Consider the following 22,578-nt stretch of genomic DNA (forward strand, 5'->3'; position numbering starts at 1 on the left):
CACATATACACACACGCACGCAAACACGCACACACGCACACACACACACACATATACACACACACACACACACACATATACACACGCACGCACACACACACAGACGCACACACACGCGCATGCACGCACGCACGCACGCACGCACACACACACACACACACACGCACGCACGCAAACACGCACACACACGCAAACACGCACACACGCACGCACGCACACACACACACACACACACACACACACACACACACACACATTCTCGCACCAGTGTTTGTAATTTGTGAAATAAGATAAGATAAGATATTCCTTTACCAATACCACTTAACTTGAATTCTATTAGAATTATGTTAAAACTATCTTTACAGGCCTTAAATCTTCTCTCCCAGCTGAAACAATCAAACAAATAAAAGAACAAAATTAGCTGTAAAGATTTGATCGTCCCAAACAAAGACTCAACCAAAATAAATAGCCACTCTCCCTCCCAAAATATTCTCATATATCACTGTGTTTCTTTTGGTCAACTCCCTTGGATAATTACCCTGTCCGAGTGTTCCATCTAACCTTTGAAGTGCTATACCTACGCCACTGTAATGTCCTCTGAAACTACAGAGACTCTGACAGTGTCGATTTAGGAGGCACATGTGCACGTCTTCTGTCCCAGATATAGTGCTTTAGTCATAACATATTTTACCACACAACACAAAAGGACAGAAATGACCGTCAGAAAAAGGGAAATGTGCTGTATAACCCTGAATAAGTAGTTTCTTAAATGTTTGTTTATAGGCCTAGGCTAAGCAAGGAACTTTATGTGTGCCTTTGTATAGACGTAATTACTCAATGCAATTCTTTGTACACAGAGGAGTGTAACTGTAGTTAAAGTTAAAGGTTTTTAAAGTGGCAGATATTACAGTTGGAATGATTTTATATTATTGTTGACGTGGCTTATGTGCAACAGCTGTCACATCCAGCCCTGTTTAGTTGCTGGTTTTCCTGTTTTATTTTGATACTCGCCACCTTTTTTTCAGGTTTCTTCCTTTGTCTGGTTTACCTTCTATTTTATCACCTTTTTTGATTCATTCAATTCGTCTTTCTCCACCTGGTGTTTGTTTTCTAGACCTGTGAACGTGAATGAAGTATAGTTCTGTTTATTTGGAGACTGTTTCCCGTTGTCTATAATAAATCTACTTTGTTCAGCGAGTTGTGCCTTTGAGTCCATTTCTACTGAGAATTCATCACAACAGCTTACTACAGCGTTAAAACTCACTAAAATTAGGCTAAGAAATACATACAACATAACTTAATGTAAAAAGATGACAAAAAGGACTGCACCCATATTCAGATTTTAAAACATACATGCAACATATTCAGATTTAAAACATTTGATGACATTTGGATGTTTAATAGTGTTTGTCTTTCCATGTAAATTAAACTTAATATTGAACTCTGTGCATTCCTTACTGGAACGCTCTTATCATGTAGCTAAATCATTGATCTAATCTTCAGTTTTCCCTCGTAATATTCTGGTTATCCGTTATTTCTTGGTCTCCCGTGACATTTTTGTGTACTTACAATGGCTATTACTATGTGCGGCCAAATGGCATATAAGGAGTGAGTTGTCTGCTACGGCTGTATGTGAATATGCGCCACAATATGCAGCAGATTGTGTGTTGTGTAGAGAGCTCAGGTTTCTTTGTCTTCGTCATCAGTGTTGAGAGAGAGCTAACTGGAACCAAGGCCTATGTGACTAAGGACTATGGAAGAGAGCCATCCTACATCACATCTTAAATATAGACTTACATCACTGCTCATCCACAACAAGAAAGTTTTTATTTCATGCTGTAAAGTAAATTTTCACTGTGTATCCTGTCAACAAATAGAAGGGTAGAATAGCAAATGCCCAAGTATTTTAAGTAAATTGTCACCCATGAGTGGATAGAGTAAGAGAGATGTTACTTAAAATTGAAGTTGATGTAAAAAGCTTAGTTGTCCAAGAAATTACTCAAATACATTTTTACTTTAATTATTTTAGGTTTAGATTTGAAAGAATTAAAAAGAAAGAAAGAAGTAAATGTAAGTCATTACTACTCCCCACTGGTCACAAGTTCTAATTAGGTCTTACACAATCACTACATTATTTCAATACAGGAAATAAATGTCAAGCAACAGTAAAATTATGTGAACGATCAATACACAGCGCACGATATGAACAATATATCACGTAAAAATAATGGTTAGGGTTAGACTTAGGAACAGTTGATGGTTAGAGTCCCCCCCTCATACTATTTCTGACAATATCAGGGCAGGACATTTCAAACTCTGTCCAATTAATGTAATACTAATTCTCAAATTAGTATCTCATTGATTAGTACCTGGATAACATCAGCTGGCACAACTTTCATCACAAAAAATCCCCCCAAAAACAGAAACAAAAAAATATGTAGTACCATTGTTTTGCTCAAGTTGAACCTGTGAACCTGGACTCACGTACTCGCTAAGCCAAATCCACTTCTCTGTGCATTGGGAAACAGTGCTTGCTTACTGTCTTAATCTAGGCAACAAATAACTTACATTTAGCAACCCATGCGTCACAGGGCAGCAGCTAAACTATCAGCATATAACATCAATCCAGTCCTGTCAATAACACTGTAATTTCATTTCAAGTCTCATTTAAAATTCCCCATACTGTTGTGTATGTATGTGCAGAACAGTCTAAGATTTGTAGCCAAAGATAATGGTTGGTGCTCTAGTGTCCTTCCCCAGAAACAATGATTGGCCTGAGTGCTTTTTCCACAGAGCAAAGTCAAGCCATGTTCTGAAGAAACCAATGCGCGTATCCATCCATTCATGAGAAGCAGAAAAGCACTCAAATGAGTAGTATCAGTGATATACAGTAAATAGCTACTGTATGTCCCACGTTGATCTTATCAGTGAACAAGAGCAGAATCCTTTCTAAAATAAATCCAATACAAGCATTTGTTTGGTCTGAGGAAATGACTATTACAATGTTTTCTCTGTGTCCAACATTTACAAACAGAGCGATGACGCAATTCCATCTCTCTTTCTCTTATGCTCCTCTGTTTTCTCCCTCAGTCCATTTGGTGTTTTGGGGTCCCATGTCAGGAGAGTGAGCTGTGCAGCGCCCTGTATGGCAAGGTTTGGAAGACTATCCATCATTCAGACAGAGCATTTGAGAAGGAAGCTCCCACCAGACTGGAGGCACAATATGTCGCACACACAGATGAGACAGAGAGGCAATTGTCATTAAGACAGGGAAAGAGTTCCGCTTACATCAGTCTGCCCCAGGGCAGCTGTAGCTACAATAGTAGCTTACCACCACTGAGTGTGGGGTAAAGTAATAATGCAATGATAACTGTTTTTGAGTGTCATTATAATAGTTTGTTTGGCGATTTTCAGCATAGATAAAGGAAGAATAACCTCCTTTTGGAGAGTGCACCCAGACCAAAGTGAGCAGTGTACTTCTACTTCTGCTAAACTAAGCCTGAAAATATAATGTACAAATGTGGTTTGTTTGTTGCTCAATACATATTTATTCATATTTTAGGTTTTCATTTGCTTTATAAAAGTTGTGTACTTGTGATTATATAGAGAGGTGTTGTCCGGCTTGACATGCATACAAGAAAATTAGGTTAAACTTCCCTGAGGTGTTATAACTTAAGACCATCTAAATATGTGTAATACAGGTGTTAATGCTATCTCTGCTGTGGATAGTGTTAAGTTTATATTGTTTTTTTTCTTATGGCATAGAGGCATGTTGTAATTTTGCCCTGAAACCACATTGACTGGGATTATTATTGTTGAAAACCAGCCAGACATTTTTATGATTTGTGGGAAAATTCAGGAATCCAAAATCATGACTATCACAAGCCTAAACTACAGAGAGTTGACTGTGATTTTCTTTATCTTTTTTCCATCTTTTTTTAGTTTTTAAAGCTGGTCTTGAGAACATAAAATTACATTGCAATGAATTGATTCTGAATAATTTGATTTAGATAGTTGCTATAAAGAACATGCAGCAATAAGTTGGAGAGACACACAAGCCAATGACAACGCAATATCAAACGTAGTATTATTTTTGCAACATATTAATAGTAATACCAGGCATAAGATATATTGTTTTGAGAAGACATTGCATGGTCTTTCAACATTTTAAATATGATCATGATTGCATTAATGGCTTGTTTTTTTACACTACCACAATACAATAAGACACCAATAAACATTGTACCGGGAGATTCATTTGGATATTGATACATTCTTAAGAATTATTTTTCATTTTTGTTATGAACTTCAATTGGCAAGTATATGCTGCACCCAATACCACAAAACCAATGTTCATATTTTGAATCAGGAAAGCAAAATAAATTACAATCAAGAAGAGTTTATTTTGAATTAATTTAGTTTAGTCCTTAGAGTCAGGTTAAATAACAAAGTTCATAGTACAAGTACATAGATAGATGATATCTAGAGATGAGTTATGTGATGACGTTGGAACAGACCACAATGTTCTTATATGCCTATATACGCCACAGCAGCTGTTTATGCAGATTTACAGCAAAGACATTATCGCAAGAGGAGTCCTAATGTCAAATGGCATTCATCTACATGCAGCAGCTCGATCTTGTGGTTCTTGTGCAGCATAGGAGCGCTCAGCCCCTAGGCATGACAAACTGGGCCAAGCATGGACCACCAACCACCAGGGTGAAGCCTCATAATGCTGACATATGATGTGATTACCAAACACACACATTTTCATAATATTATTAGTCACGCAGTATTTGGCAAAGAGTTTTATGCAAGAGTATGAATGAAATGCTGTATCGATCTGTGAAAAAATTACAGTTTCTAAACCAGAAGCAATGGACAGCTTGGACTTCTGCAAAGGCACTGGTTCTGTCTCACATCGTTAGAGTTACAGTGCCCATCCATGAACTGGAGAATGTTCTAGTTCAATGGTAAATGGTTCACTCTATATTGAGCCACGAACTCACATTTCTTGAAGCGGATATAGGAAATGTGTCAGTTTCTTGTGCGAGAGCTGCTGCTTCAGGCTCCTGTCTTTACACTGATGTAAAGTCTTTACTCACTGCAGCTGGTCAAGATTAGAAACACATTTTATTTTGGCTCACACAGCACAGACTACCTACTAAATCTTGATAACACTGGATTACACTTGGAACTGCTTTCGTGTGTTTTCAGAATGCATGCCTCACTGGACTATTAGACCCAGAACTTCTTTATGAACATTCAAACATTTATGATGTGTGGAAAAATGTCTCTGCATTATATTAATGGCTTTCAATGATTTTCACTATTGCCATAGCAACTACATTTTTATATTTTTAACTGTCAACAGTACTCAAGATGGTGCCTAAACAGGAAAAACCCATGGGTATGAAATGAACAGCTTTAGGTATGAAAAGTTCCAGCATTTATTGTTGTGTGAATAGAGAGGATGGACGAGAGGCGGTCTAAGTTGGAGGTAACCTACAACTATTCTTGAAAGAGTAACTTCATATCCAAAACATTACACATGGTTGTGCAACATCTCACTCACAACTGCCTGTGTCGTTATTTATCATAAAAACTGCCTCTCTAATTCCAACTCCAGTGGTGTGATTAAGGCAAAAAAATGTATTAAATTGAATTATGTGTCATATTCAACTGAATTATGTAAAGTACTGCATACGAGAACAGGGTATTTGCAGTGTTTGAAAAGGCTGTGTCCATGGCCAAATCTTTATCAGACTCCTATAATCATTGCATTCAACAGTGATTTTCCTCTGAGATGCCTGTACGTTTGATTTCCTGTCAGAAGAACATATTTCCAGCATTGTTGATTAATGAACGGGTTTATGTGGTAAAAGTTCCTCCAGGGCCCTCAAATAGCACCTTCTGAAAGTGGAATGTTTGGCTTGGACTGGGATGTTCAGGAAGAGAAACTCACGCAAATGACAGCATCCCTTTTGACAACCATTCATGGTACTTAAGATTTGAGAATGTGCTTAACTATTCCGCGATGTTTAACACATGCTCCACATGAGTCACTGACTTAACTTACTAAACGACATACTTTCACATGCGACTGGTTTAAAGCCTGTAAACTCATTAGGTGTACTGTTCAATTTGTTCAATAGAAAGTTTCAATGGATAATCTCTACTGCAATAACAACATTAGATTTAAATTTGCAATTGATGACATAAAGCTAAATTTTGTATTTAAAAATAAATCACAACTGTGACAATCTTGGGGTGGCCTCTTATTTTGAAGCCAGTTTGTTCACTACTTGTTCCTCTTTGGCAGGAAGCTGGGGGCGTTCAATCAGCCCTCCCCCCTCCACCTGGGCTATATAATGCTGGGGCTGCTCTCCTGTCCTGGCCACCAGCTGACTCCATTTAGTATTGCTTTATCTACACTTTACCCCACAACACCGCCTCACCACTACCTACACCAGGGGTGCCCAATACGTCGATCGCAGAGGCAGTGAGGGTCAATCGCGCCGGAAAACGCTGGAAAGCGACAGAAAGCGCCGAAGTGTGCGCTGTGTAACGCAGAGGAAGGAGGAGAGATGAAGTTCTGGTTAAACTCAACCTTCTATCATTTAGCGTAGTTGTGGTCAGAATATTTTATTTTCAAAATACTCAGCTGTATTAAATGGTCTAGTTAAATAGCAGGTTTTCTCCCTCCTTTTTGTATTGCACATTTGTATATGACAAACAATATTATGCGATTAATGAAAGCCTACATTGTGTTTCTATAGAGTAATTATGGTTAAACAAAAAAAAAAAAAACTGTTTGATACTGGCAATAAAAATAATACTAAAGTATACAATAATTTAGATCTATAGGTAGATATTTAGGCTTTGTCAAATATAAAAGTAGCTTGTGAGCCAAAAATGTGTGGGCACCCCTGACCTAGAAGCTCACATTATTTTATTTCAATAAATTAAACTTCAAATGTTGTTTGTGTGTTCTCCCCTTTTGGTTTCTGCTCTTAAAACTATAAATCAAAGGGCTGGGAAATGAATTAGAAGGTTGAGAGATCGCAATTCTGTCCCGTCTAATCTTTAATGATATGGTTGGGGTTTTTAAATGGAGAGGTCCATAGACAGTCCTCTGTCTGTTTAGAACAGAGGTCAGACTTTGGAGGAAGAAATTAAATCACACAGACTAAAAGTCTGTATAGTTTATGTTCATGAAATCATGAAAAAGTTTTATTTTGTTTTTGAAAAGATGAAATTGAATCAAAAAGTAAGTAATTGATGAAAAGCAAGAAAGTCACTACAGGGCATTTCTATTTCAGGCACAAATGTGTAAGTTATGTGCTATGAATAGCTAAATAACTTTGTTGGTATTCTACATCTCTTATTTGTACATGGCTCCTATTGTGGCTCAGATCGTCTGCATCTGGGATCTATTATCGTCAAACTAGTTTGTGAAGTCATGTTAACACAATACTCTTATTTTTAATGTTCTTTCAACACTTGCTGGAGGCATAGAGGCAACATCTAATTGTGACTGCAGATGGCCCCTGTTGAAACTATTGTCCAAAAAACTTCATATGAATTATGTTTTCCACTTAAATTGTGGGATAATGCACTCATTAAAACACTCTCACTAACTGCCTTATCAACAGGATTAATTTCACACTTTTAACAAAGCGGCAGTTTAGCTCATTAGCACAACAGGTGTTTGTATTAAAATGAATAATAAAAGCAAAGGACCCACTTTGAGTTGTTAAATACCTGCGCATGTGTGAATCACAAAAGAAACCAAAGCTTTGGCATCATGTGCCGTCAAGGAGCCGTTGTTATGACACCGTTAGAAGCCAGTCCTGCATTGAAACTTCCAGACTGCTTGAGTCACTGGGAGTCCATACGTTTTTGTCCTCTGATCTCACATTCAGTTTTTTCCCAAGTTGTCCACAAGTTGTGAGTCCCGTTTAGGGGTGGGGAAGTGAGGAGGGGGCCCAATTACACGCCGAGGAGGGGGCCCAATTACACGCCGAGCGGGGGGCCGACCACACAAATCCACACCAATCCCGACAGCCGTGCTTTCCCTGGACCACTGTTTTCTGTGGAGCAGCTGACTAGAACTCACCGCATGAGCTAAATGTATTTCATATTTTATTTGATATTCTACTTGAATACAAATCAGCTGATAAATGGACCGGGTACCCGTGAAAAGTGACTTCACTGTGAATTTGCGGGAGATGTGTTGATCTTCTTTAGGACCAGACATGCTGGTGTTTACATTGTAGAGAGGAAATTTCTCTGGAAATATTAGCAATCAATCGTTTCCTGTAATCGCACCAGCAAATGGAGTAAAGGAAAGGAGGGGGCGCCAGAAGAAAAAGATCAGAGACAGCGTTCAAGCGATACTGGTGGACTCTCAGCCGCGGTGGGAGCAGGAACAGGACTGCAAATAATGTGTCATATTATTATTGGAGGAGCTGCGTAAGCCTCCTGGGACAGGTCATCATCGCACCGGTGTAATAAAAAGTGAGCGGCACTTGCAGGGGGCAGTGGACGCGCAGCGGGCTGGAGGCGGCACATGAGACGCGTCTTTACGCACAGGATATTACTGCTACACCAAGTCAGGCTCGTGTTTCACACGGGCTGCCTCTCTCATCTTCTGTTTACTGGACTTTCTGGCAGATGTTTTTCACCATTGGCACTTTCAAAAGGTAATTATATGAAGGCCTGGGCTATTATTGTTACAGTGTGGATAAAGTGTGCTTTGACTGACTTGACGCATTATATGATGTTGTAATTAAGGCTCAAGAAATTGTGAAAGTCTTCTTATCTGCTAAGCTTCACGTAGGCCTACACAAAAAGTTATTCCGAGTACAATAGAAGATGACAGAGCAGGAGTGCATAAAGATACAAATGGATTCACATTAATTAACCTTTTGAACAGGCCTTCTGTCGGTCAGCCCGACATGGTAATCCTGTGTTGGACTTATTGTTATGGAACATTTAATTTTGACATAAATACAACAATATTCACTTTGTTTCAATATTGCTCCCCCCCCCCCAAGTGAAACGCGTGAAAGGTGCTCACTTTTGTGTACCGTCTTGGTGGGAGCTATGAGAGGACCGCGCACGCACTTTGCCCTGGGACTAGTGCTCCTCGTGTGCGCACTGACTGACCGCAGCGTGAGCGCGCCCCCGGGAGCCTCGCCAACGGGGATCGCGCAGCAGCAGGAGCAGAAGGAGGACTACAGGCGGCTGATGGAGGCGGTGAGGCACGTGGATGAGAGCCGGGGTCGGAGCAGTCTCAGGAGAGAAGCGGCGTTCTCATCGAGGAGCAGAGTGTCGGCTCTAAATGCGCGGGACTTACGCATCTCCAGGACGGACAGAGGAGAGCAGGTGGCAGGTGAGGAGGGATGTGGGGAGAGGAAAAATGTGGAACTATAGTCAAAACTTGTAATTTAGTATGATCAAACATAGATATATACATAGCAAAGAGGTTTTTTTCAAGGAGTTTGGGAAATACAAGCTTTAACACACAGTAATTGTTTGTTGGAAAATGATTAATTACAACAAACGTACCACTTATTGCCAAAACGAGATACTCTCATAGCTTATCTGTGTCACCAACCTGAAGGTTTTGAGGAATCGTTTAAGTGTTGAGCTCCTGGTTCTCTTGACGTGACGCTTTACATTCCTTTGTTTATTCATTTGCAGTGTCCCCTCGAAATCTCAAAAAGAAGGGCAAATTTCTCCAGCATATAGCAGGTAAGGACTCTTTTTACATCTGTGAAAACTGCTGCTGGTGCTTAAGCAGATGAGGGTTAAAATCGTGTTGGTCTCTTTTTAGGTCCTCTCTATTTCAGTCACAAGTGCAGAAAGCATGCGTACAGACTCTACCACCAAACAAGAGACTGCACAATACCAGCATGTGAGCTACAGACATCTTAATATCTTTCAATAACCAATCAAGGCAGTCGCTAATTGCATTTCTTTTTCTCCCTTTTCAGATTTTAAAAGGTGTGCACGGCTTCTCACAAGGTTAGCTGGCAGCCCGCAGTGCATGGAGGGATAACACTCACATATACAAGGTAATTAGTGCTTTTGTCATTGCTGTTTTAGACAGATGTTAAAAGTGAAAATGTTGTAAAACTCATGTGTTGCATTGTTGTCTGCAACAAAAGTCAATACATCAAATATTTGTCATGATGATCCTGTCTCATGCCCAGACATTTGTTCACCCTGGTTTAGAACATGACCCATTTATGCAAACTATGATGCCAAGTCCACAACTACAGCTGATTATTTATAGTACATTTCTCTGTCACAGGTTCGGAGACAAAATCCTTTGAGTTGGCCAGAAGAAATAAAACTTTTGGTAGAGAAGTGCCTATGGGACTGCAGGAAGAGGGCAGCCTACAACATGGATTGTCCACCCCTGACAGATTTTAGGTTCCACACTGGAGAGCCTGTCATGGACAAGGATTACTGCCGGCTCTCGGCACACCTCATTAGTCGGACGTGATCACATAGGAGCATCCAGGCGACATCACCAAACCAGGACCACCAAGTGGACGATAAAGTGATAAAAGTGGCTGTGATAAGAAAAACGTTTTCAGCTGCCATTCAAAAAGATGTTCTTAAAACAAAAAGGGATTGCATCAGCATCAGCGTGGTATGGGTTGACCATGTGCGCTGTTTGAATGTGCCCATCCAATGCACTACTTAACACAAATGAAGTTGTGCGTGCTGCCAAAGTACTATTGAGGACTGATTGTTAATTTATTAACACAAACTTGTGATGTCTTCAGGGAAAGAAGACAGTGGTACGTCATATAACTGTGGATCTTGGTTGTGCTGATAGTCTATATTTATACATTATTATGGTCCACACTGTATATAATATAGACATGACAGTTTAAACAAAGAGAACATATTTACATATTGTAAATTAAATGACTGGCATTTATCAAATGTGTCTTAAAAAGCAAAATTATATTTAAAATAAATTATAAGGTTGTTACAAATAACAGTGATGTTTGTAGTGTTTCTCAAATGAAATAATCTTTTTTATCCAGCACTATTACACAGTAAAAAGAAATGATTAGGTTTTCATACATATAGTAGAAGTACGGTAGTTTTTATTTTTCTTACATTTTGGGAAATCTAACAAACAAGGAAAGACAGATGCAGTATTTAAAGACTATTTAATTGTAATCCAGCTTTGGCCAATTTACAGATCACTTTATAAACTAAGGTGCAAACAGTAGGATATCTTTATCTACATTAAAGTTTTGTCGATGATACACTTGAAAATCCGTTCAGATCAAGAGTTAGCCTCCAGGAATGCTTTGCAGCATCGCACACACTGTTGGTGCACCGTTTCAAAGTCTTTGTCACTTCCCTAAAAAAGGAGAAAAGTGTTTTAAAATTCCTGATACAACAAACCTAGCCTATAAGATTCTACCAAACACTTCATATTTAGGGTCTCACATGGGTGGGCAAAAACCTTAAACTTATTTCCACACACCATAATAGTTGTATATGATTCAAACAACTTTCTGCTCTATACGCTCAACTATCAAGAGCAAATTGACCTAATTACAGCAGTCTTTTACCACTTCCACACAGCTGGACAGCAGAATAATGAGTTAATAATGGCTTTCTAAGCATTTGTTAGAAAAAAAAGACAGTATCTAAGCATTTTGAAATGTGGCAGTAAGTCTGAAGAATGCAATAAGACAATAATACAATGTTTCTAAGTGTTGGCATTCATAAATATGGAAATTTGAGTTTATAGTTTCCTCAGTTGTCGATTATAGCCAGATCTGATAAGTTTTGGATGCTGCTACTTTGATACATTATTGACACTGAAACTACATCACCAGAGGGCTAAGGGTCTTTGATTATCTAGACATGTTGACAGCAAGGTTCGCCATGAGGCTCCAGGGAATCCTGTGCAGCCAAGTGTCCTATGTGCTCCACGATAATCAGACCACACTGACTTTAAAGTCCATTCGTTCACCTCTTCTTCTGGCAAACCAAGGGCAGAGAGTCACTCAGGCTGAATGTTACACAGAGAAACACATTGTTTTATGCCAAACTCTGTGACAAATTAATATGACTGACTACAGTCACATAACTTGCGGTCCACCACAGCTTCCTAAAGCCACATCACTAATAATTTGGTGCCTGTTTTCTATCACTATCCTCGATCCACATAGAGCTCTACCGCACCACAAAAACGGTACCCAAGGTTCTGGCCCCTGGGCTCATTGTTGGCCAGAAAGCCTTAATCAAGATTGCATTACTCAAAATAATGACATGTGACGCTTGGACTCATTCATTCATTTGAAAACACACATTCATTTGAAAACACACATTCATTTGAAAACACACATTTCATTTGACATATTTTTTGCAGTGTGACAATGCACTCTCAATAAACCCCTTTGGCTAATGCCCAAAATATGTTTTGTAAAGTCAAAAACCCATGTCCAATACCTTGGGCAGTCTTAGACATATACAGAGACAGGTAATTAGTAAAAAACTATAACCTATAGCAATTATTTGACATTTTGTTAGCTGTAAACTGCAATACTGATTTAAAAAGCAGAACCGGGAGGTCTCACCTCTTCATGGCATTTCACTGTAGCAAGCAACTGATTACATTTTTATTGTCAAAAAAGGGCTATGTGATATATTAAAGCCTACATGTATGACCTGGAGGGGGCGGAAATAGGGGGTAGGTGGAATTTTCTGAGCAGTCAAGCCGTGGATGCAGAACAAGACAGGATTTCTCAAACATGCATGAATCAATTGAAATACATCTTTGAGTAAGCTCATGTGGAAACACCATCATAACAGGGTTAAAGGTTCATAAAGTGTATTTAAGTACTGGTAATCTCATGAAATAGAGTTCAGTTCAGGCAACTCGATGAGCTTTTTTTATTTCATATAATCTTCAAAATCATACAGAAAGTACAAAAACACTGAACTTACATAATATGGGTCTTGGATGATCAGCTGCTTCTGAGGATCATATGAACCTAGAAGCTCAATCTTGGCTTTGGTACTTTTCACAGAGTTGGCTTTCTTTTTCAAGTCACTACAAAACACACAAGATATCATTCTATTAGACACCAAATGGACTGACACTCCACTGTTGGACATGAAATAACACAATAACCACAGAATTATTAAGACGAATTAGCATAGCAGCAGAAAAAAAGAGGAAATAAAACAGTGTCCTCTTTGGTCTAAAACAAGATTGGATTTCTCAGTCTGGTCAGCTTTGTGGGGAGAAAAATGTGTATGAAAGAAAAACTGCCCAAAGAGCAAAGACAAGGCATCTAAGGAACTTCGTAAGCTGCTTACAGATCAAGATCTGCCATGAGCATGTGATCACAAAATGATCCCTAAACGCTCAAAGTAGCAAAAAATATCCCTCCCCCTGACCTCGGAAAGAGCTTAAGAAAAGATATTGCTCATTAACAGAGGCATTCACCAATACGTTAGTATTAGCTCAATGGGGTAAATTTTAGCGGTCTTGTTTACAGAGTAGAACAGTTCGACCCTGAGGCAACGACCAGTACGACTAAAAATACTTCAAACACATGACAGCCTTGATAAATTCTGAGTTCTCTTAAAACACTGCCACTGACTCCATTAAAATGTACCTTAAATTGCTCTCGTCCATGCACAGAATATACTCAAAGGTCTGGAAATCCTCCTTGGTCACCTGAGGCAAAACACAGGACAAAACAAATGTTGCCATAATGATGTCATAAGTGCAGTCAAACAAGGATCCATCGTTTGCTGTACATTTTAACACTCAGACAAAAATGCTGTTATAAAGGCAAATTGAAAAATATGGTTATGCATGTATGTATGCATGTATGTATGTATGTATGTATGTATGTATGTATGTATGTATGTATGTATGTATGTATGTATGTATGTATGTATGTATGTATGTATGAATGAAAGGGAGCTTTGCACCTGTAGGGAGGAATGTTGTGTGGAAAGTGTCTTGTAATGATTTAGCACCAGTGTAATAGGCAGTACTGTAAATTGTTTGTCCCGTTTTGGATTTTGAATTTGTAAGAAAGATTTGTAGGAAATGGCAGCTGAAAGACAAACGAGAAAAAAGTATAGAAAGAGTATTGATCCAGATATTGTGACATGCTCAGTCACATTACACAAGGACCATAAAGCAGCAGGAAAACAGATCATATTCTTTCATTTAGTCGTTAATCTATGATCAGCACACAAGACTCCTCCTCTCTCAACAATGAATTAAAACTTGGTGCCAGTTTTTCAACAATCACACATTTCAACACTTTATGACTCTTGCCAACTGGACAGTTGTTTTACTGAAGTGGTGGATGAGACAGATACACACAAAGTAAGAAAAAAAATAAACATCTAAATAACACAAAAACGAATGAAGTGCAATTATGATGACAGAAAGATTATGATGGTATTTTGGCTTCAAATTATTCTCATTCTTTTAGGCTTGCCTCAACAATCACATGGACATAAGCTCTTAAATGAATTGCCCTCGCTAAAGTTTTCGATAAGATGCTTGGCGTTTCAAAAATGCGTTGGTTTATTTTGGAACACATTTGCTTTACTAAGCAAACACGTTTGTTTATGTTGTTACCAATGCGTCAAGCTGGACACTGACAGATTTGAAGCTCAGCAATGTTCAAAGCAAAGAAAGAGAAGAGACATGGAAGAAGCAGAAGTCAGTGATCAAAATAATAATGGCGAGAAAAAGAAAGGGAACACGCTTGTCAGAACTCATTGGGCATTTTTGACATAGGCAGAGTTGGCATAAGAGAGGGTCTATATACCACACTAACGGTGAGCTTTATATAAGAGAAAAAAAAACAATCAATCCTTGTTAGAAAACAGACAATTAGAGCACTAGGGAGTAGGTGTAATAGAAATCAGAACTCAAGGCCCAAAACAGTCAAACATCTTGGTGTAATTTCAGGAAGGTTCACTTAGGATTGCCCTAATTTTATTTGGGAGATGCATTTTATGTAAAACTGCATGCAGCGGTTTCATAGTAGGGTTAACTCCACGCAACACTTATTACTTCAGCCAAAATCAAGAACAAATGTTATGTTCTATTGGCTGGAACGGTGAGTAAGATAAGCATTGAATTGGATAAAAAGGCACTGACAGACTGTATAAAAATGTATAAATACAAACATTTTCATGCCTTGAAACTAGGCATCTGTAAGTGAAAGAAAATATCTAGGATTTTTATTTTATTTTTACAAACTCTTGAGAATCTGGTCAGGCTCGCGCTGTTCGGTTTAGGCTTGGCCGCTGTGGGCCTGACCAATCACAGTTGTAGTTTGGGTGCAAGTCAAAAGGAATAACCTAAACAAACATACCAAAGCCAACAGTCATACTTTGGCTTGTTTTAGCAGATTTATGGACTATTGTGTTTTAAAACACTTTTTTTTGGCTTTTTCAATGATAGAAATCAGGCATTGTGATTTATCATGTATAATAGGAGCAAATGATAGATGCGGAAACAATAACCGATTTGGGCATGAAACTAAATGTTTACGTTGTTGGGGGTTTTAGGTAACAAATATAATAATAAGTAAATTATAATAAATGTTTGTCTGAACATAATTTTTTCCCTCCTTATGCAACTGTCAGATTATACCTGTCGCGCCCTATGGCTGGTCTCAATGCCATGTGTCTTCAGACAAGCCAGGCCTCTGGAATCCGGCAAGCTGCCTGTATTCCAGTCAGAAGTGGCACCACTGTCTATGACCCACTGTAAGAACACAAAACAAGAGAGGGGCTAGCTACAGGCAAGTCAGGAATCGTACCTGTCTGGCTATGTGGCTCATGGGCACATCATGGCGTTTCATGCAGGCCTGCCCACGGTGATCAGGAGAGCTTCCTATCTCATATGTGGAAGTGGCAGCACTGTCTATTCTCCACTAGACAGAAGGGACATGCAAAACGACAAAAATGTAAATTGTGTACAGGTCAACAAACAAAATAATAGTCCAATCAGGTGGATTTAGTCTTCTGATCATTTTTTGTTTGTTTTTGTCAGACCAGTTAACCTCTTCATACCAGACAGTTTCAACTACTCACTCGCAGTCTGAGTGGTCATGTAATGTTGCTGTGATGAGTCTCCGATGATTTAAAATTGTTTTGACCATCTTCAGTCAGACAGTATCCCTGGAGTGTGAGAGTGAAAATGCCCAGTTTATGTGTACATTTTTGCCTCCTTAATCCAGCGGCCCTGTGTTTTCATTATGTTTGCTACATGTAAATCAGCAGATAAGACACATCACAGCAACATCATCAAGTGACCTTCTTATCCAAAAGGCTTACCTGGGCTCGAGCCCAAGGGCCAATGGAGAGAGCGGGCCCATAGCTGAGCAGCTGGTAACACCACCAGTGTCTCTCTTCTTCACTGTTACAAGCCGCAAACACCTGCAGCTGTGAGTGCTACTCCTCAGCCCTCCCCTCCTGTGTTGAGGCCTCACACGTCATTGGCCCACAGCAGGCCAGTACAGCTAATCAAAAGTGGTTTTGGGGGATGTGGTAAGCAGACAAGCTGCTGTTGTCTGACAGTGCACTCACACCATCAGCGACGTGAGAAACATAAAAGAGCAGCTCCCACATCCCCAACATTTCCAATGTAGTCTCAAGGAGGGAGATTAGAGGAAGTGACGAGGAGCGTGGTGCCATCCAGGCGAACGGGGCAAGCTAATTCAGAGCGATATCACAGAGGCTCAGTGAACACCTTTTGATAGACACTTGCATGAGATTGGTCAAGATACAAAACAAGCTCCTAATCACCCCCTCCTAACCCTTTGATCATTTCTTTGTGTGCTTTATTGAGCTTTTCAGACTAAACCATGGAGATGTTAAGCACTTTGAATGACACCTCCAGGCTAATGCTGATGTTGGGTATATTGCTAATTGTGAGCCCCTTGCTGGTTTTGTGAGGTGGTTAAAAACATCTGCCTGGTGATCGACCAGTTAAGACAGAGCACACACATGCCAGGCTCCAAGTGCAGCCAGCCGCAGTGTCGTGAGTTTAATTCCCGACCATTTCACTCTGTACTTTCCTGTCAATAAAGCCTACGGCAAGAACTTAGCAAAGCGAAGCAACTAAAACATCTTGATTTGAACTGAATAATATGTAGGCCTGTATCTAATGCAATGACAAATGCCTATTATCAGCACTGGATCAGAACATTTAGTATTCATTATTTTAAAAGCCTAAACAACAGTTAATCTAAGGATGTTTAATGAACGATAAATAAAGAAACAAAGAAATGGATATTTAGTTAAATAACAAGTACCGCGCTTCATCATTATATTAATAGTGTGAAGGGGGGCTTTCAAAGATCTCTCGGACCAGGGCCTACTCATACCTTGAGGCGGCCTTGTCCGTGATCAGCAGTCGAAACTGTCAGGTATGAAAAAATGATTCTTAAAATCTTAGAATAAACCAATAATGAGCGATAAGGAAGGCAGCCGCAGTTTTCAGATGAGGCATTTCAGCTCAAAACCAAACAGCCATAAGGTATGACATAAATGTGATTATTAATGTTTATGGTTAACCTTATCAACCACTCCAGCATCGGTTGCCATCTTCCGGAAGACGGCTTCTGCAATTGGGGATCGGCATATGTTCCCTAATGAAAGCAGTCACAAGTTTAATAACAGTCAGATTTTACACTGGCGTTTCTAAGCCTGCGCATACCATTGATCCATATGATAACGGCAATGTGATCAAGTGTAAATAACTTTCGTCAAATATAAAACAAAGGATACGCACTTAATTCAGTAAAAGTTATTTATTAACAGAGACAGACCAACGCATCCCAGAATAAAAATAATGGATTTGCCAGTCAAAACTACTGGTTCATAGTGGAATAGAAGTGTTCGGCCTACAAACGAGAAAAGCGTCACCTGGTTAATATATTGCCATTATTCATCTGCTTAATTCTTTAGAGGCTAAACGAAACGGTAACGGCAACATAATTATACAGGTGCTAAACAGTAACCCGCACATACAAGTCAAATACTTGTCATACATTTAATAGCTTATTATCCTCTTTTCTTACCCAGACAAACGAACAAAACGGACTTTGCACCAGACGCCGCCATGATGACTGGGGTCCTAAAGCAGTTCTACTGAGGCGACCAAGTAGCGCCAGAAGAAAATGAATAATAAAAATAATAAAACAAAGATTGTTCAAAGCTTGAGAAGGATGCTACAGCCGCGGCACTCACTGCATTGTCACTGACTGCACCACGACAAATTTCCAGATGCAATGTGTTTTTGCATCTTATTGTGTGAAATTGACCGTACACGTTGGCCTGATAAAACCATATACCTGACTTGAATGATCAGGTGACCTGTGATACACACGCACGCACGCGCGCGCGCACGCACACACACACACACACACACACACGCACACACACACACGCACACACACACACACACACACACACACACTATTTGACAGGTAAGTGCAGTGTGAAATGGGGATGAGACTCATGACGCTATTATGATGATATTTTATCCACTCGACCACAAGTAGCAAATGTTAGTCTTTATCATTAGGCTTTGCAATCTAGCCTCCTGACAACCTAAAAGAGTGATTTGGTTTAGCTTTTTGTCTTATTCATTATAAATCAACACATTTCCAACCTGTTTTTTGTATAATTATTATTCATCTTTACTTGAGAATTGCTTTCCCCATTGCAGATGTAGTGCAGTGAGTAAAATAGTTAACCACGAGTGAATTTCACGTTTGAGTGACAGTGTCTACTTGAGAAGAGCCACCACCAACAGTGACACATATTTTAAGAGGAAACATGAGTACCATGTGCTCTGTCATGTCTAACAGGAGCAAGATTGCTAACTGGAACTAAAAGAAGAGAGCATGTTACGCTGGTGCTCGAGTCACTTTACAGGATCACCTTTTAAGTTCAGGACATAAATTCTCCTCCTGACTTACAAAGACATAAATGACATGGCCCCATCCTACCTCAAAGATGCTATACTACCATTTAAACCAAACCAAGAGTCTCTAAAGCACTGCTTTTTTTGAGCGTTTAGTTACCAAGCTCCTGTGTTATGGAATAAACTCCCTGTCCATGTTAAAGAGGGAGACACAGTCTCTTCCTTTAAGACCAGGCTTAAAACATTCCTCTTTGAAATCGCTTATGGTCAGGCCAGTTTAAGGACATAAACATAACCTACAGTTTCAAGTATGGCAGCTTGAGCACTATCCTGTGCTTCTTTTCCTGTCAACAATATTGAATATTTTAGTTCACCTGTAGTCTGTTTATTGCTGTTCACATGTTTTTTCCTTCTTCCACTCATCTCGGAGAATGGCACTGTTTCAGACACTGCTGATGCTGCTTCAGTGCTGACTGAGCCTTAGATGCACCATCTCATGACCCTGACCTGTAGACCCGGATGCTCCTCAACTTCCTGGAGGAACGCTCTCTACTCTAGATGAACGGCTCTTTATCTACAAATTAACATCTGCATCCTGACCGTCTGTGGGAGAAGGATCTCTCCTTTAGATTTCTATTTTTTTCCCACCGGGTTTTTGTAGTTTTTCCTGCAGAAAAGGAGGGTTTAAAGACAGGGGATCCATTTGCTAAATTCCTGTGATTTTTTTTTACGCTGTTTATTTCATTATCGTGTTTGCTGTTATAAATTTGGGTGTTACAAAAATAAATTGAATTGAAATTGAAATCATGTTTAAAAACAAAAGAAAAAAGTCTTGTTGGATCTCAGGTGGATATTAAACCGTATTCCAAATTCTTGAAATACAAATATAATAGTATTAGGTGATTATTTTTAATAGACTACATACATTTTATAACCTACAAAAACTACCTATTAACCTACAAGATAGCAAACAAGAGAACATGTATTTTACTAAGGCTATTAAAATTTCTCTCAGTAGAAACACAGGTTATCATATTTCATTGGGTTACTTTAGTGTGTCTCAGTGGTCTGATAAACTTTTTTAGTAACATGATAACATGAACGGGAGGTCCAGCAGGGAGAAGGTAAAGGACTTGAGGAAGGGCAAGAACAGGCGTTCAAATGACTTCATGACTACAGACGTCAGCTCCACAGGTCTGTAGTCATTAGGTCCAGTGATCCGGGGCTTCTTGGGGACATGGCATGACTCCAGAGATATTTTTAAAATGTCTGTGAATACGGAGGTCAGTTCTCCCACACAGTGTCTTAAGGTGGCAGGAGAAACACTGTGGTCCAGCAGCTTTTCGGGGGTTGGATTTCCGAAATAGTCTGTTTACATCCCGTCTCTGAACTGAGAGAGTGGTGGAGGAGGTGAGGGGGACTGGGGTTGGGTTGGCAGAGGTGGCCACAGTGGGGGAGGGGGGGTTGGGGTTGGGGGTTCAGTTTCTGGTTATCTGCAGCGTGGGGCGCTCTGGGCTAGTAGTTGGTGAGAATCCGGAGTCCACTCCACACAGAGGCAGGGTTGTTGTCAGAGAACTGCTGCTTCAGACGCGTATTGTACTTTGATCCAGCTCTCAACACCTTCCTGCTAAATCCATACTTTGCATCTTTGTAGAGCTCTGTCACCGGCCTTGTGCGCTGCCTCCTTCTGCTGCCTTTACTGCCTCAGTTTTGGTGTGAACCAGGGTTTTTCATTATTGAAAGTGACTTTGGTGTGTGATGGTACAAAGTTGTCCTTACAGAATTGAATGTATGACGTCACAGTGTCCATGTACACATCCAAGCTATCTGTGGCAGTTCGCCTACAGAGCCAACAGGTCTGTAGATGATGCCATCAACCTGGCACTCCACTTCATCTTGCAGCATCTAAACTCCCGGGTAACCTATGCCAGGATCCTGTTTGTGGACTTCAGCTCTGCATTCAACACCATCCTCCCTGCTCTGCTCCAGGAGCACAACGTGCCTGACTCCACCTGCAGGCTGCCAGTTTAGATGATGGTGCAATTTTACACGGCCATCATTGAGTCCATCCTCACCTCCTCCATCACCATGTGGTACGCTGGAGCCAGAGCCAGGGATAAAGATAACCTTCTGCTGAGAAGGTGATCGGCTGCAGACTTCCATCTCTGCAGGACCTGTATGTCTCCAGGACTCTGGGACGTGCAGGTTGGATCACAGCCGACCCTTCTCACCCTGGACACAAACTATTTAAGGTCCATCCGGACCAGAAACTCCCACCACAAGAACAGTTTATTTTCTTCTGCCGTTGCACTCATGAACACATCTAAACACCTGCCAGTTTAACTACAATTTAATCAGTCACTCACTGCACTGTTCACCTTCTGCACTACATCTGTAAATTTAACTGTACATTTTGTGTACATAGTAAGGCTATTTTTTTTTAATCTTATAGTAAATCTAAATACTTTTTCTTCAATGCATGCCCTATTTGATTGTATATATATATTGTTTGTATTATTGTTCATCATTTTATGTTGCACTGAATCACTAAAGCAAGTTCCTATGTTTGTGAATTTTGTTCATTGACAACTTTTTCTGATTATGATTTATGATATCACCACATGGCAAATCTGGGCATTTGCTTGAGGTCATTATACTGCCACTTAGTGTTAACAGATAGTTTTAAGAGTTTAGAATGATCTGAATGTTTGGTTTTACTTGTTAAAGGCACCTGTTAGCAGCACTTTACATTAGCCACACTATTCCAAGAGGCAGAGTTGTTGTTTTACACCAGGAATAACAATTGCTGTGTTCAGCCACTAAATCATATTTTTTTTCTAAATCGTTATTCCATTGATGAACTCAGATCAGAGCGAGCATAGGAAAAGAGACAGTTGAAGCGCGACAGCAGGACAGGGCTTTGTGTTGCGCAGTCCTGATACACCCGGCCCAAAGGGGCTCCGGCCCACCGGGAAAACTCCCAGTGCTTCAGATGGCCAGTCCAGGCCTAGTCCCATCACAAATAATGCTGTATCCTTAAGAAGCCAGCAGTGATCTCATAAATGTTGCTGAGCCTCAACATTAATTTCAAACTATTTGTGCATTTGATACGAATGATCTTGAGAAGCTCTTTACGCAGAAACTACTCTGTGGCTGTAGTGGTGGCCAGTGGTCACCTATTTTGACCATTGTCTTCTCGTATTTTATGGTCTTGAGGAAAAATTGTGTGAGTGAATAAATACTACAGACAATGAATGCTTACTGTATCATGGGCTATCATACTGGTCTGTTTCATTTCAGTAATTTTGAGCCCTTTATTCCAGGCAGGCCAGTTGAAAAAGCATCCTTGTTTTGGATTATACAAAAAAGCATTTGTTTTCTACCAACACAGATTCTTTTGCTAGTGAAAGGTCAATTTTTATTTCGGAAAATCCTTTAAAACAACTTATAAAACCAATAAAATAGAGCTTTTCATCTCTATCTGTAAGCCCAGTCATTACTGTGTACACAAATCTGCTTCATTTCATGCATTTAGACAACAGCTTTACTTGTTTGTTGAACTTAACACTTTTTGTGGTTGGCAATATTGACAACAGTAACAACAAACATAGAAA

At 39.8% G+C, this 22,578-nt stretch overlaps 2 protein-coding genes across 3 annotated transcripts; one reads left to right on the top strand and one right to left on the bottom strand.

Annotated features, from left to right (window-relative positions):
• Positions 1-9,061: 9,061 nt before the first annotated feature.
• Positions 9,062-11,021, top strand: alkal2a (ALK and LTK ligand 2a). Its single transcript, XM_072442615.1, has 5 exons — positions 9,062-9,397; positions 9,709-9,759; positions 9,842-9,922; positions 10,002-10,082; positions 10,330-11,021. The coding sequence occupies exons 1-4, from the start codon at positions 9,109-9,111 to the stop codon at positions 10,064-10,066; spliced, it is 486 nt and encodes a 161-aa protein (XP_072298716.1). The 5' UTR covers positions 9,062-9,108; the 3' UTR covers positions 10,067-10,082; positions 10,330-11,021.
• A 171-nt stretch (positions 11,022-11,192) lies between these two features.
• Positions 11,193-18,334, bottom strand: acp1 (acid phosphatase 1). 2 transcript variants are annotated; one of them, XM_072442627.1, is made up of 6 exons: positions 18,117-18,334; positions 17,611-17,684; positions 15,683-15,796; positions 13,671-13,732; positions 12,994-13,099; positions 11,193-11,395 (listed from the first exon to the last, which is right to left on the bottom strand). In XM_072442627.1, the coding sequence occupies exons 1-6, from the start codon at positions 18,157-18,159 to the stop codon at positions 11,318-11,320; spliced, it is 477 nt and encodes a 158-aa protein (XP_072298728.1). In that variant the 5' UTR covers positions 18,160-18,334; the 3' UTR covers positions 11,193-11,317. The 2 variants fall into 2 exon arrangements, with proteins under 2 accessions (XP_072298728.1, XP_072298736.1); XM_072442635.1 differs by lacking the exon at positions 15,683-15,796 and adding an exon at positions 15,852-15,965.
• Between the last annotated feature and the right edge of the window lie 4,244 nt (positions 18,335-22,578).

The sequence above is a fragment of the Eucyclogobius newberryi genome, unplaced genomic scaffold (genome assembly GCF_026437365.1).
Source record: "Eucyclogobius newberryi isolate DKJ021-1_F unplaced genomic scaffold, fEucNew1.0.hap1 SCAF_1, whole genome shotgun sequence".
NCBI classification, from domain to species: Eukaryota; Metazoa; Chordata; class Actinopteri; order Gobiiformes; family Gobiidae; genus Eucyclogobius; species Eucyclogobius newberryi.

Excerpts from the sequence above, each read along its gene's own strand:
- alkal2a (XM_072442615.1), top strand. The coding sequence starts at position 9,109 with ATGAGAGGACCGCGCACGCACTTTGCCCTGGGACTAGTGCTCCTCGTG. Across the intron at positions 9,398-9,708 it reads CAGAGGAGAGCAGGTGGCAG|TGTCCCCTCGAAATCTCAAA; the intron begins GTGAGGAGGGAT and ends ATTCATTTGCAG. Across the intron at positions 9,760-9,841 it reads ATTTCTCCAGCATATAGCAG|GTCCTCTCTATTTCAGTCAC; the intron begins GTAAGGACTCTT and ends GTCTCTTTTTAG.
- acp1 (XM_072442627.1), bottom strand. The coding sequence starts at position 18,159 with ATGGCGGCGTCTGGTGCAAAGTCCGTTTTGTTCGTTTGTCTGG. Across the intron at positions 13,100-13,670 it reads ATGGACGAGAGCAATTTAAG|TGACTTGAAAAAGAAAGCCA; the intron begins GTACATTTTAAT and ends TGTGTTTTGTAG. Across the intron at positions 11,396-12,993 it reads TCATCCAAGACCCATATTAT|GGAAGTGACAAAGACTTTGA; the intron begins GTAAGTTCAGTG and ends CTCCTTTTTTAG.